This window comes from Neoarius graeffei, chromosome 15 (genome assembly GCF_027579695.1).
Source record: "Neoarius graeffei isolate fNeoGra1 chromosome 15, fNeoGra1.pri, whole genome shotgun sequence".
Lineage (NCBI taxonomy): Eukaryota > Metazoa > Chordata > Actinopteri > Siluriformes > Ariidae > Neoarius > Neoarius graeffei.
The window spans coordinates 69,858,466-69,872,756 of NC_083583.1; the positions used below are offsets into that span (position 1 = coordinate 69,858,466).

General features: G+C 43.1%; 1 protein-coding gene across 5 annotated transcripts in view; it reads right to left on the bottom strand.

Moving 5' to 3' along the window:
- Positions 1-14,291, bottom strand: part of LOC132899718 (egl nine homolog 1-like) — an 84,717-nt gene that overhangs the window by 28,430 nt on the left and 41,996 nt on the right. The window contains exon 2 of one of the 5 annotated variants that reach the window (XM_060941813.1): positions 1,623-2,599. The exons of the other annotated variants lie outside the window; for them this stretch is intronic. Coding sequence (XP_060797796.1) covers positions 2,354-2,599 — 246 coding nt within the window. The 3' untranslated portion in view covers positions 1,623-2,353. Of the gene's footprint in view, positions 1-1,622; positions 2,600-14,291 lie in introns of those variants that run through there. 5 annotated transcript variants of the gene reach the window in all.

Here is a 14,291-nt window from a genome sequence, read left to right on the forward strand (position 1 = left end):
TAGTCAACGTCCCCGACTCACCGTGTGACCTCGAAGGGCCCTTGCCACTTGGCAATCAATTTGGAGCTCGATATGGGCAATAATACGACCACTTTGTCTCCCGGTGTGAATTCTCTAAAGGCGCGTGCCCCTGTCATACAGTCGGATTTGACGTTCTTGCGCCTGCCGCAAATTCTCCTAGGTTAAGTGCATGAGTGTGTGGAGTTCGGCGCGCAGATCGAGAATGTATTGAATTTCGTTCTTAGTAGGCAAAGGTCCCTCCTCCCAATTTTCACATAGCACGTCCAAAACGCCACACGGCTTATGCCCATATAATAATTCAAATGGTGAAAAACCTTTGGAGGCTTGCGGGACCTCTCGTACTGCAAATAACAGGGGCTCGAGCCATTTATCCCAATTACGTGGGTCCTCACTTATGAACTTCCGAATTATGTTTCTGAGGGTTCGATTAAAACGTTCTACTAAGCCATCAGTTTGTGGGTGATAGACACTGTCTGTCAGGATTTCTTTCGGAATCCCGACCCGGGAGATAAAGCGGAAGAGCACTTCCGCAATACTGCATACTGAGATATTGCGGAGAGGCACTACTTCTGGATATCGCATTGCATAGTCCACCAGAACTAAAAGCGATATCCCCGTGCTGACTGATCTAATGGCCCAACGAGATCCATCCCAATTCTTTCAAAAGAGGTCTCAATCAAAGGGAGAGAATGCAAAGACACTTTTGGAGTGGCCGTGGGATTTACTAATTGGCATTCGTGGCACGCCGCACACCACCGACGGACATCCCCGCAAATTCCTGGCCAATAGAACTGGGCCATTATTCGGGCTAGTGTTTTGTCCTGCCCTAAGCGTCCGGCCATGGGATTAAAGTGAGCCGTCTGGAATATGAGTTCCCGGTGGCTCTTTGGGATTAATAACGGTGTTATCTTATTGCCAGTTTGAGTGTCCTGCATCACTCAGAATAACCCATCCTTGATAACAGAAAAGTAGGGGAAGGCCGGCGTCGCATTTGGCTGGAGAATTTGACCATCGATTACTCTCACTTGGTCAAAGGCATGCTGCAGAGTCTCGTCTTGCGACTGCTCTAACGGGAAATCCCCAAGGGAATCCTCGAGAGAGGGAGGAGGGGTGCTCCTCACTCCTCATATCACCCTGACGCGGTGCTGACATAGACGGCTCTGTGACAGCTACTCCCGGCCAATACTAGTCCGGGGTCTTCCCAAGACGGATAACTGCAGGACTCACTTCTTACCATGTGTGTCATTAACTCCTTAAATCCTGGCCAATCAGTCCCCAAAACCAGCGAGTGGGTGAGACGAGGGTTAACCGCCGCCTTTACATTATGCTTTTCTCCCTGAAATAGAATGTGGACAGACACTAAAGGGTAGTTGTGAACATCCCCGTGCACACACAACACCTTCACCACCTGTGCTCTCCCCAATGCCTCACTTTGCACTGGGCTTTGGTGGATTGAGGTCTGGTTATAGCCAGAATCCACCAAGGCCTGGTTTGTATCCCCTTGGACACTTACCGGTATACGATACGTTCTGGCCTGATCGAGGGCGGTTTCTGGTGTGCCGGGGACCCGGACCACCACACCCACCTCCATCGCAGAGCACTGATTTTGGAGCTGTCCCGGCTCCCCGCAGCGCCAGCACACCGGCCCAGGCTCTCCCTCTGCACTGGTGTTACGGACATCACTCACCTGGGGGGGGGAGAAGACACAGACAAGGAAGGGGAAAACGGGAGGACACCATGGGTGCGTCGGGCCGGCTGGGGGGGAGCCGGCCCACGCCTCCGCAGTGGGGGAACGGGGCGAGGACAGGAAGCAGAGGAAGAGAGAGAGGAAAGAGGAGAAGGAGAAGCATGTCTTCCTGCTGTTGGAACTGCCGCCATGTGGTCCTCTGCCAGCTCGATGGCTTGACCCAGCAACACTGGGCGATGACACTGGACCCACTCTGCCATTCCTTCCGGAAGTCGCGCAATGAATTGTTCCAGTAACACTAGGTCGATAATTCCCTCGCTGTTGTGGTCATCTGCCCTCAGCCACCGCCGGCAGGCATCCCGGAGTTGTTGGCCGAACACGAATGCCCGGCCGACCTCCAAGCGCAGCGAGCGGAAGCGCTGCCGCTGTTGCTCTGGGGAGTGGCTGACACACTGGAGAATGGCTCTTCTGAGGTCCGCATATACAAGCCGGCTGTCGGCGGGGAGCTGCAGCGCAGCAAGCTGCGCCTCGCTGGTCAGCAGGGGGAGGAGGCATGCTGCGCGCCGCTCAGCCAACCCCACGCCGCCACTGCTTGCTCAAAGAGCGCAAGGAAGACTTCTGGATTGTCGTGTGGACCCATCTTTGTTAAGGTGAGGTGGGGAGGGTCCGCTCCGGTGGCGGTCGTGGACACTGCCGAAACGCCTGGCGGTCTTCTTGTTGGGCAAGCATCAAGGCTTTAAACCATTGTTCCTGCTCCTTTTGGAGGGTGATCAGCGCTTGATGCTGGTTCTGCTGTGCTGTGGCGAGGGCATGGATGAAATCTTTAAAATGGCGAGGACTCCATGGGGTTGTTCCCTTCTGCACTCCTGGGTTTCGGCACCACTGTAGAATCTGCTCGGATGTGGATGGAGCACAGAAGTACAGCAGGCTGTTATTAGCTTCAAATTCGCTTTAATTGGTTTTTCAGCACAAATCTTTATGACAGACATTCAGACACACACACACACACAAAACGTTGTGTTCTGGTCTGGTTGTGTTCTGTAATTTTTTTGAACTGCTCATTAAGGTTTAATTAGTCCATAACTTCATGAATAATTGTAATTAAGCAAATCTGGGTAGAAATGATATGCACCCTAGGTACCCCTACCTTCATGCCAGAAAGAATCAAAATCGGTGAAGAACTAAGGGAGAAGAAGCGATTTCTGTGGAAACTGTTTGTTAGGACTTACTCCATAACTTTCATTATTAATTGCAATTATGCAAATTTGGGTAGAAGCCATATGCACCCCAGGTAGACCAACCTTCCTGCCAAAAATAATTAAAATAATAATAACAATAATAATAACAATAATAATAATAATATCGGTGAAGAATTGAGAGAGAAGAAGCGATTTTTGTGAAATGTGGACGAAGCCAGATAGACGCTGTACAGACGGCACACAATGGCATAAACTCATCACCTATCAGCCAGATGAGCTAATAATCCTTGGCAAATTTCAAATGCTGAGTAACTTGACAAACTGCAGTCATCAACTATAATTCTTGATGTCTGTTCAAAAGTCACATTCAGACGATGCTTTGCTGAGACAGAAATAATGCATAGCTGCCAACATTCTGAAATTGTAAATAGTAATACAAGGTTGGGTACTGAGTCTTGGTGGGGGGTCGGGGCCCCCCCGCCGCCAAAGCTTTCTAGCAAAACTACCCTGAAAAATCACACTAAAACAAAATAGTTTTACAAAATTTATTCTACAAGCTAAACTATCATCTTACATTAATTTGCAAAGTTCTTTTCAACAATGTATGAAAATAGTCAGTGAATCAGGCAAAAACTTCAAACAATGCAATTGGCACATATAACTTTTGACAAAGTACGCATTAGAGAAATAGACTAGAGCTTACTCAGTCAACAGTTGATGTTATTGCACCACATAAACTTGGCAATATCTAACACCATTCGGGAATGCTTTTCTGAGCAAGGGCCCAACATGACTAGCAACGGCTAGGGGAGTGTTGTGTTCAATGAAAAAAGACGTGAACAAACATTCGGCCCGGATTGTTGACAGTTCATTCGAAGTGGCCACCCATTTCGTTAGTTTTGCAGTCTTTGAAATATTGTCCGTGCTTTCCTTGTGAAGGGAGGTTTTCACATGTGTTATGATATTAGAACGCCCGCCATGACTGATAGAAATGTCTCGCCGACATGGAGCACAAAACGCGTAGTGATCGCCCTTACTTGACTTAGAAACGAAGGGAAACTCCTCTCGGTACGAGTCCTTGAAGCGCTGGCCCTTCCCCTTAGCCATGCTTTCTTTAGAGATTAGTACTACGCTACATCTTCATAACAAATGCTTGAAACGCCATGCTTTGTTCAGAAACTTCGTGAACAAAGGCCAGACGATAGCATGCCATGGATGATCTTATAGACCCCTTCGCATGTTTGTAAACAAACCGACCGTTGCTAGGATGCGCGCGCAGCCTGGACTCAGAAACAATGGCGCTGCCCATAGACCGGCATTATGAGCTGTCAAATTATGCAAAACAATTGTCGTTACAAGATCAAGAAGTTCCCTGGTATACAATGGCCAGATATATAATCGTACCTTATTGACAAGACTTCAGTGTGCACCCACGAAAAACTTCGTGCCTACAAGTCCTTAGACGCATATGATTATGTTATGTGCGGGCATGTACAGAACGTGTTTTACACTGAAATTGTTTTAATCAAATTATGTCAGTGATGTGATGGCAATGTGGCTTTAGCTACAACAGCAAATACCAACACTAAACAGCAATTTGCAGGAGGTAATGGCATGAAAGGAATGATAGTGTAAAGAGTGCAGCTAAGAGAAATCAGAGCTGTGTAAAAAGCGAGAGGCAGAGAGCAGAAATGAAACTGAACGGGGCGGGAGCTAGGTTAGAGCAGTCAACGTAAGTTGGCATTTAGAGTGAGGGCACACAATTTTACCTTTCCATCCTTGCTTTAAAATTGTGATTTTCGGCATACACAAATAATGATGGCACAAAATCTGGACTGCTTGAGTCAAGCGAGACCTCTCCTACAAACAAAATTGCATGCAAAGCTAAGTTAACATGCTAACAATATTCATTACATTGTGTAACTATGACCCAGCTAATCAGACAAACGTTACCAAAGTATTTTGCTACATCAATAAACGAAGACTAGAAAGAATAAAAAAGAAAGATTTAATAAATAGCCTGATCTTACCTGTGATGAAGTGGGCGCTGCAAACCCGTGCATTTTTGATAGTGCTTTCATCCCAGTCTACACGTTTGATGGCTTGTAGCCATAGACGTCGGCGATTTTTTTTGGAATGGGTGGGATCCTGCTGGAATTCTGTACATTTTAACCCCATCACTGCTACGATTCTGACACCCGACAACACAACAACTAGGCATTTCTTCCAAATATTTCTTCTCGTCTGACCGTCGCTGAGTCTTTTTTGAGTCCAGGCTGCGCGCGCAATTTCCTCTTACGTATGAATGACGTTTACTGCGAAGGGGTCTATAGCATCATTGATTGGCTGAGAGAACAAGCAATAGCCAATGAAATTTGGCGTAGTATCTGCCGCTTGGAACGAAGCGGTGTTTTATCAAATACGAATCCCACCGGTGATAGACTTTGAAAATGACCCACGAAAATTGGCAAAATCGTATTTTATTGTAGTAAATTCGTATTTTTGTAATCAAAACGACAAATCGTAATAAATACGATTTATTCGTAGTAGTTGGCAGCTATGATAATGTAGCAGTAGTTTCAAAACGGGCAGCATGATTCAAAAGCCGCATTGACTAGATTTTCGTGCTCCACGCTGTTATGGTAAATTAAGTACTTTAAACAGAGATTGTTTATAGAGTGACAGCCATTCTGACATTGTTCCAGCTTTATTAACCAGTTATTAAAATAAGTATGATACAGGGTGGAACGGTGGTGCACTGGCTAGCACTGTCGCCTCACAGCAAGAAGGTTCAGGGTTCTAACCTCATGGCCGATGAGGGGCCTTTCTGTGTGGAGCTTGCATGTTCTCCCGATCTCTGTGCGAGTTTCCTCCGGGTGCTCCAGTTTTCCCCACAGTCCAAAAGACATGTGCTTAGGCTAACTGGCTACTCTAAATTTTCCGTTGATCAGCTTGGGATGGGCTCCGCCAAGTTTAAAATGCCCTAGGCACACCAATGATGGACTGTTAAAATGTCATCAGTGGTGCCCCTACAGCCCTTGCTGATGATGAGGAAAAGAATAATAAAATAAGTACAATATTTAAAAAAAAAATAGCAAAATAACCTAAAATAGTGAAATAGCTTCAAAAATACAAACCCCATTTCCAGAAAAGTTGGGATATGTTCCAAAATGCAATTTTAATAAAAGTGTGTGAATTAATTCACATGACCCTTTATTTAACTGACAAATGGACAGAAAAGATTTTCAGTAATTTTACTGACCAACTTCATTGTATGTTGTAAAAGGTAGAAATTATGTTAGAATTTGATGCCGACAACACATTCAAAAAAGTTGGGACAGAAGCATTATTACCATTGTGTTACATAACCTTTCCTTTTAATAACACTTTTTAATCGTACAGGATCTGAGGATACCAATTGTTGCAGTTCAAATCAAGCACACACCCAGTCTATGAAGCCACACTGTTGTAGCCCGTGCAGAATAAGACTTGGCATTATCTTGCTGAAATAAGCATGGATTTCTGGGAAGAAACGTTGCCATCATGGTAACATACGTCTCTCTAAAACCCCAATATACGCCTCTGTGTCAATGGGACCTTCACACACATGCAACTCGCCCATGCTGTGAGCACTGACACACCTCCATACCATCACAGATGCTGGCTTTTGCACCTTTCTCTGATAACAAACTGGATGGTCACGTTCACCTTTGGCACTGAGAACTCAACGTCCAGTTTCCTGAAAACAAACTGAAATCTCTTTCATTTAAAGCTTACTTTTCTTACATCTAAATCTCTTATTTTTTACAGGCCCCCAGGGCCATATTCTGAATTTCTTTCTGAATTTGCAGATTTCATCTCAGACCTGGTTATTTCCTTAGACAAAGCCTTAGTTGTTGGAGATTTTAATATTCACTTCGATAAATCAGAAGACCTCCTGAAAACAGTGTTCTGTCCATTCTAGATTCAGTAGGGGTTCATCAGAATGTCATGTCATAGGACCGACCTATAATGGTGCTCACATCATTAATCTAATACTAACGTTCGGGTTAAATATAGAAAATATAGTCACACTTCCACAGTCTGAAGTTATCTCAGATCATTATCTCATCTTATTCAAAATATGTTTGAGCAATAATATGTGCACCTTGACACGCTACTGTGTCAAACGTACATTCACATCAAATACTTCGCAAAGTTTTATAAATAATCTCCCAGAGTTTTCAACTTTGATTGGCTCACCATCAGACCCCACGGAACTTGATCAGGCAACTGAATGCTTAGAGTCACCCTTCTGCTATACTTTATGTAGCTACACTTAAAAGAAAAATGATGAGAGAAAAAAAATTTAGCACCCTGGTATAACGATTACACTCACACTTTAAAACATACCACTCGAAAATTAGAACGTAAATGGTGTCAAACAAAATTGATAGTATTCAAATTAGCATGGAAGAAGTATAGAAAAGCTCTTAGTGCTGCTAGATCAACATATCTCTCCACCCTAATAGAGGATAACAAAAATAATCCTAGATAATACTGTAGCAAAAAAGACCACTGTAGACACATGCACACCTGCAGTATGTAGTAGCAACAACTTCATGAATTTTTTCAAAGACAAAATTGAAAATATCCAACAAAAAATTTCAAACTACTAATTTAAGGCCAGACAATTTAAGTAACCCTGTAGTTAACGATAGAACTGTATCAGATCAGCAATTAGAATGCTTTACTGCCCTTAGAGAAATCGAACTAACTTCTACATCAAAATCTTCAACCTCTTCTAAAAATGATCAATTCTTCCCTTAGAATTGGCAATGCACCCATCCATCCATTACCTGGCAATGCACCCAAATCCTTTAAACTAGCAGTTATCAAACCCCTGATTAAAAAAACCTGACCTTGACCCCCATCAGCTGTCCAATTATTGGCCAATATCAAACCTCCCCTTTATCTCCAAGATCCTAGAAAAAGCTGTGGCGCAGCAGTTGTGCTCATATCTACATAGGAATAATATCTATGAAAGGTATCAATCAGGATTTAGACCTCGTCATAGCACAAAGACAGCACTGGTTAAAGTAGTAAATGACCTACTGTTGGCATCTGATCAGGGCTGTGTCTCCCTAATTGTATTGCTTGACCTTAGTTCAGCCTTTGACACCATTGATCATCCCATTCTCCTGGATAGAGAGAACTGATCGTTATGTTTGTTGATGTACAGTGGGGCAAAAAAGTATTTAGTCAGCCACCAATTGTGCAACTTCTCCCACTTAAAAAGATGAGAGAGGCCTGTAATTTTCATCATAGGTACACTTCAACTATGAGAGACAGAATGGGGGAAAGAATCCAGGAAATCACACTGTAGGATTTTTAATGAATTAATTGTTAAATTCCTCGGTAAAATAAGTATTTGGTCACCTACAAACAAGCAAGATTTCTAGCTCTCACAGACCTGTAACAACTTCTTTAAGAGGCTCCTCTGTCCTCCACTCGTTACATGTATTAATGGCACCTGTTTGAACTCGTTATCAGTATACTTGTCCACAACCTCAAACAATCACACTCCAAACTCCACTATGGCCAAGACCAAAGAGCTGTCAAAGGACACCAGAAACAAAATTGTAGACCTGCACCAGGCTGGGAAGACTGAATCTGCAATAGGTAAGCAGCTTGGTGTGAAGAAATCAACTGTGGGAGCAATTATTAGAAAATGGAAGACATACAAGACCACTGATAATCTCCCTCGATCTGGGGCTCCACGCAAGATCTCACCCCGTGGGGTCAAAATGATCACAAGAACAGTGAGCAAAAATCCCAGAACCACACGGGGGGACCTAGTGAATGACCTGCAGAGAGCTGGGATCAAAGTAACAAAGACTACCATCAGTAACACACTACGCCGCCAGGGACTCAAATCCTGCAGTGCCAGACGTGTCCCCCTGCTTAAGCCAGTACATGTCCAGGCCCATCTGAAGTTTGCTAGAGAGCATTTGGATGATCCAGAAGAGGACTGGGAGAATGTCATATGGTCAGATGAAACCAAAATAGAACTTTTTGGTAAAAACTCAACTTGTCATGTTTGGAGGAGAAAGAATACTGAGTTGCATCCAAAGAACACCGTACCTACTGTGAAGCATGGGGGTGGAAACATCATGCTTTGGGGCTGTTTTTCTGCAAAGGGACCAGGACGACTGATCCATGTAAAGGAAAGAATGAATGGGGCCATGTATCGTGAGATTTTGAGTGAAAACCTCTTTCCATCAGCAAGGGCATTGAAGATGAAACGTGGCTGGGTCTTTCAGCATGACAATGATCCCAAACAGACTGCCCGGGCAACGAAGGAGTGGCTTCGTAAGAAGCATTTCAAGGTCCTGGAGTGGCCTAGCCAGTCTCCAGATCTCAACTCCATAGAAAATCTTTGGAGGGAGTTGAAAGTCCGTGTTGCCCAGCAACAGACCCAAAACATCACTGCTCTAGAGGAGATCTGCATGGAGGAATAGGCCAAAATACCAGCAACAGTGTGTGAAAACCTTGTGAAGACTTACAGAAAACGTTTGACCTCTGTCATTGCCAACAAAGGGTATATAACAAAGTATTGAGATGAACTTTTGTTATTGACCAAATACTTATTTTCCACCATAATCTGCAAATAAATTCTTTAAAAATCAGACAGACAATGTGATTTTCTGGATTTTTTTTCTCATTTTGTCTCTCATAGTTAAGGTATACCTATGATGAAAATTACAGGCCTCTCTCATCTTTTTAAGTGGGAGAACTTGCACAATTGGTGACTGACTAAATACTTTTTTGCCCCACTGTAAATGGTGATTTTTCTAGATATACTGAGGTAAAGTTTGGTGTTCCACAAGGTTCTGTCTTAGGCCCGTGATTTTTTTTTCTTGATATATGTTACCTCTGGGTGATATTATTTGTAAGCATGGTATTAGTTTCCACTGTTATGCTGATGACACACAGTTGTATGTTTCTGCAAAGCCAAATGAAAGATACCAGCTTAATCGAATTGAGGAATGTGTAAAGGACATTAGACCCTGGATGCTTATTAACTTCTTTCTATTTGTACTAGGACCACATGCAGCTAGAAGTAGATTTTCTGATTACATAGTAACTCTGGATGGCATTTCTGTTTCTTCGTGTGCAGCAGTAAAAGACCTCTGTGTGATCCTTGACTTCAGTCTTTCATTTGAAACTCATGTCGCCAACATTACGAGGATAGCTTTCCTTCATCTCAGAAATATTACTAAGATGAGAAAGAGAAAAACATACAGCCTACCACTGCACAACACCCCCTCATCAGCTGCCAACCAGGGATGAATGCACAATTTCAGTGGCTAAGGCGGTACTGCCATCTCTGGCACCACCAGTGGCACAGAGCCACCAGGGAGTGTCTTCTAAATTTGGCCATCATGTTGAAACAATGCCATTACATGATGCAGAAAAAAATAGTTAATGCTTTTGTTACCTCTAGGTTGGATTATTGTAATGCCTTACTGTCTGGATGTTCCAACAAGTGTATAAACAAGCTCCAGTTAGTTCAAAATGCAACAACAAGAGTCCTTACTAGAACTAGAAGATATGACCACATCACCCCTATCTTATCCACATTGCATTGGCTCCCCATCAAATTTCATACGGATTATAAAATACTACTATTGGACCTTTAAAAGCACTGAATGGTCTTGTGCCACAGTACTGGAGTCAACTTCTAGTCCTTTATGACCCGGCATACCCGCTTAGATCAAAAGGTGCAGGTTATCTGCTGGTATCCCATATAGTGAAGGCTACATCAGGGGGCAGAGCCTTTTCTTACAAAGCCCCACAGTTATGGGGACACTTAGAACACTATACTTAGACACTATAGAACACTACTTCCAAGTAGTGTTCGGGACTCAGACACAGTCTCAATGTTTAAGTCCAGACTGAAAACATGTCTTTTTAGTCAAGCCTTTTGTTAATAGTTTTTGTTTTTTTTAATTAGGTAAAGGAGTAGATCTAGAGGGTCCTCAGACATAGTGTGTTTTGGTAAACTGGACTGTGTGGATGCTGTCGTGTCCCCCCCCTCAGGTTTGTTGACGGTGTAGTGGCTGCTGCTTTATGTCCCAGGGCTCCCTCATGTCTGTGTTACCATCTGGCTCTCCCTTTCAACATGTCAACATGCTGTGGGGTTAGTCTTGAGTAGGGGTGGCACGGTTCACAAAAGTCGCGGTTCGATACGTATTGCGGTTTGAGGTCTGCGGTTCGGTACGTATTGCGTTTTTTTTTTTTTTTTAAATCTTAAGTACTCTGTATTTGGGCATATAGCCTACTATTTACCTTAAGTAAACATAGTTTAGGATACAGCATTTAAGAGAGGTTAAAATTATAGTTACAATGAAATAATCATGCACAAACTGAGTTTGAGTTGACATAAGCACATTTTATGAACAATCTCTGATGAAAAGCCAGGTAGTATTTTGAAACAGCAAGAGGGAAGACATGGATGATTTCAACAGCTTTTTTATTTACTACAGTATTTATACAAAGTGTCAGGAGTGTTTGCTGCCATGTTGTGGCATCTAGAGGAACCAGGTGTCTTTTGTCACGTACAGAGTTTTCATAATTGGAAGAAATAAAAATGAGTTCTTAAAGCTTACTTTTGAACAGATGTGTGTGTTAAAACTTAAACTTTTATGTGGCGACCAACCAACCACCTATATACAAAAACCGAATCAAAAACTCTTCTAATCCCTGAGAGTGAGGATGTATTTTTTCACTTGAAATTAAAGTGCAGTGTTTTGAAACGTATGGCTCCGCTGTCACTTCAATTCTTTCGCGCGAACAGGGGTGATAGCGTTCCGGCGCCGCGCCGGATTTCCGGCGTACCGCGGCGCCGGAAAAAAAAAAATCTAGTTCGCCCATTATCCTGTGTCATTCTGAGATGCGCAGATAGACAGTAATTTACTGTCTATCTGCGCATCTCAGAATGACACAGGATAATGGGCGAACTAGATTTTTTTTTTCCGGCGCCGCGGTACGCCGGAAATCCGGCGCGGCGCCGGAACGCTATCACCCCTGTTCGCGCGAAAGAGAACCACGTGGTTTCATACGGGCATTCGGCTTTTTTTTTTTTGGCGAACGTCTTAAATAGGGGTACCGCGGTTTATATGTGTATTGCACCGCAACAGGCGTATCGTACGGTTCGGTTTTTTTCCCATAACCGTGCCAAGCCTAGTCTTGAGCGCAGTATATTTACTGTGAGACCCACAGCAGAGAATACCCACTCAGATGGCACCAATGTTTACTTTGCAAGTGGTACTGCATTGAGGTTGTACTACTGCTATATTTCAACACTGCACAACATGGCTTCCATATAACCTTGTCGTCCTTTTTGGTCGAAATGGTCCTAAACACTACTTCTTTTGGCTTGTTTCATTTTGTTCAGACTGCAAATATGGCTATAGCCTGTTGGCACCTGCATTGGTTGCATGATCTATATGTCCCCATGAGTTGATAGGCCCTGTCCCATATTTCTTTTACCCTCTATACGTTCTGTGCGTTTACCACACTGCAAACTTATTGTTTTTTTTTATTAACCGTTTAACTGATAGTATAAATTGGTTAAAACTCTTCTAATTGGTTAAAATTTTGAATTATGAACATCCCTAGTATATAGGGAGACACAGCCTACGCATGTGATGACGACAGGGCTGTCATGCAAAGTTGTTTAGTGTGCTCACAAAATTGCAATGTGAAACCAAAACTAACCGTTTCAAAATGTACACAATTTAATAAAAACATGAACCTTACTCTGGATTTCAGATGTGAAAGCACCATTAATTTAATCTCTAATGTCTCCATCTCTGCACTGTGGTAGAGAGTTAAAATAATAACTTTGTCCGTGTCCAAATATTCATGGACCGGACTGAATATAAATAAATATGCAGCCCCCTCTGAAAGTAACAGCTAGGCCAAATCCATTGCTAACATTTGTGCGCATTTTATTTATATATGATAGCCAATCTCCACAGACAAACATTTTCAGAAGAATGGGTCATTTTCAAGAGCTCAGTGACCTTAAATGTGGCACTGTTATACAATGACAGTTAGTTGAGAAGTTTGGTATGGAGAGACTTCAGTGTCCTGCACACAGCCCTGACCTAAACTCAAAGGGGAAGGACTCCATATTAATGCCTATGGCTTTGAAATGGGGTGTCCAACAAGCTCATGTAAGTGTGATGGTCAGGAGTCCACATGTTTTTGGCCATACCATGTACATACAGTACCAGTCAAAAGTATGGACATACATTCATCAGTGTTCTCCACGGGCACTTTTAAAGTGGCGCGCCGCCACGTTAAAATTCTGGCCCGCCACCCTTCCCCGGCCAAAAAATAATAAAAAATGTAATTTCATCAGTATACACCAAATAAATCGTAAAGTATTTGCTTTATTATAATTTAACTATTTAACATGCAGAAGACCATTAAAACGAATGCATACTGGGCTACCTGAAATGGCCACGTGATTGCAATAGAAAAACATCTGGCCCGCTGCATACAGATTGTGACACAGAGCTCTGCAGATTGAGGTCTATCCCTGCGTTATACTACACCGCACCACATTACACTATACTGACACATAGTAACGTTGGAAGCTACAAGCTTTAGCTAGCCAGCAGCTAAATAACTTTGCAGGTGTTTGTAGCATTATTGTGCAACAGTTACGCTTATCTATCGTCTTTTCTGACCATACACAGTTACAGTAATCATATAAACAGCACACACACACACACATTAGTTAAGTTCAGGTCTTTTATTTTACGTATCTGTGATTGTGTAGGCGAGAGCTGCATTTTCCTGTTGCTTCATTGTTTGTTTACTGCAGGACTTCGGGGTTCCTGGGTCAAAGGACCCGAACTACGGAGGCCGGGGTGGCTTTGTAGTGCTAGTCTCAGGCACGCACACCAGCTTGTGCATGGATTGTAGTGGTTTCACCCAATTAACATTATATGTATTGTAAAAAATGTATGCATTTATTGTAATTGGGTATTTTGTTTATGCATGGAAGTTCATTTAATTTTCACACACAGAAAAAAATATAACTAATTCAGGGATGCGCAACGGGCGCATCAGTCTCAACTGAGACGTCAAATGAGTCTCATATTGACAATAAAGATGATATGTACAGGAAGAACGTGTTAAATTTTTGTAAAATGATTTTAACAATGATTTAGCATTTTCCAGTTTCACTGTCAAAAAAGTCCAAAGTCCGTCAGCTTCAGGGGGACTTTGTCCTCCTGGCTCCCCACCGGGGCGCCACCCCGGACCCTATTGGGGGCCTAGGCGGCTCCCAAACCCCCGCCACCACCTTTTATTTTTGAAAAGTTAAG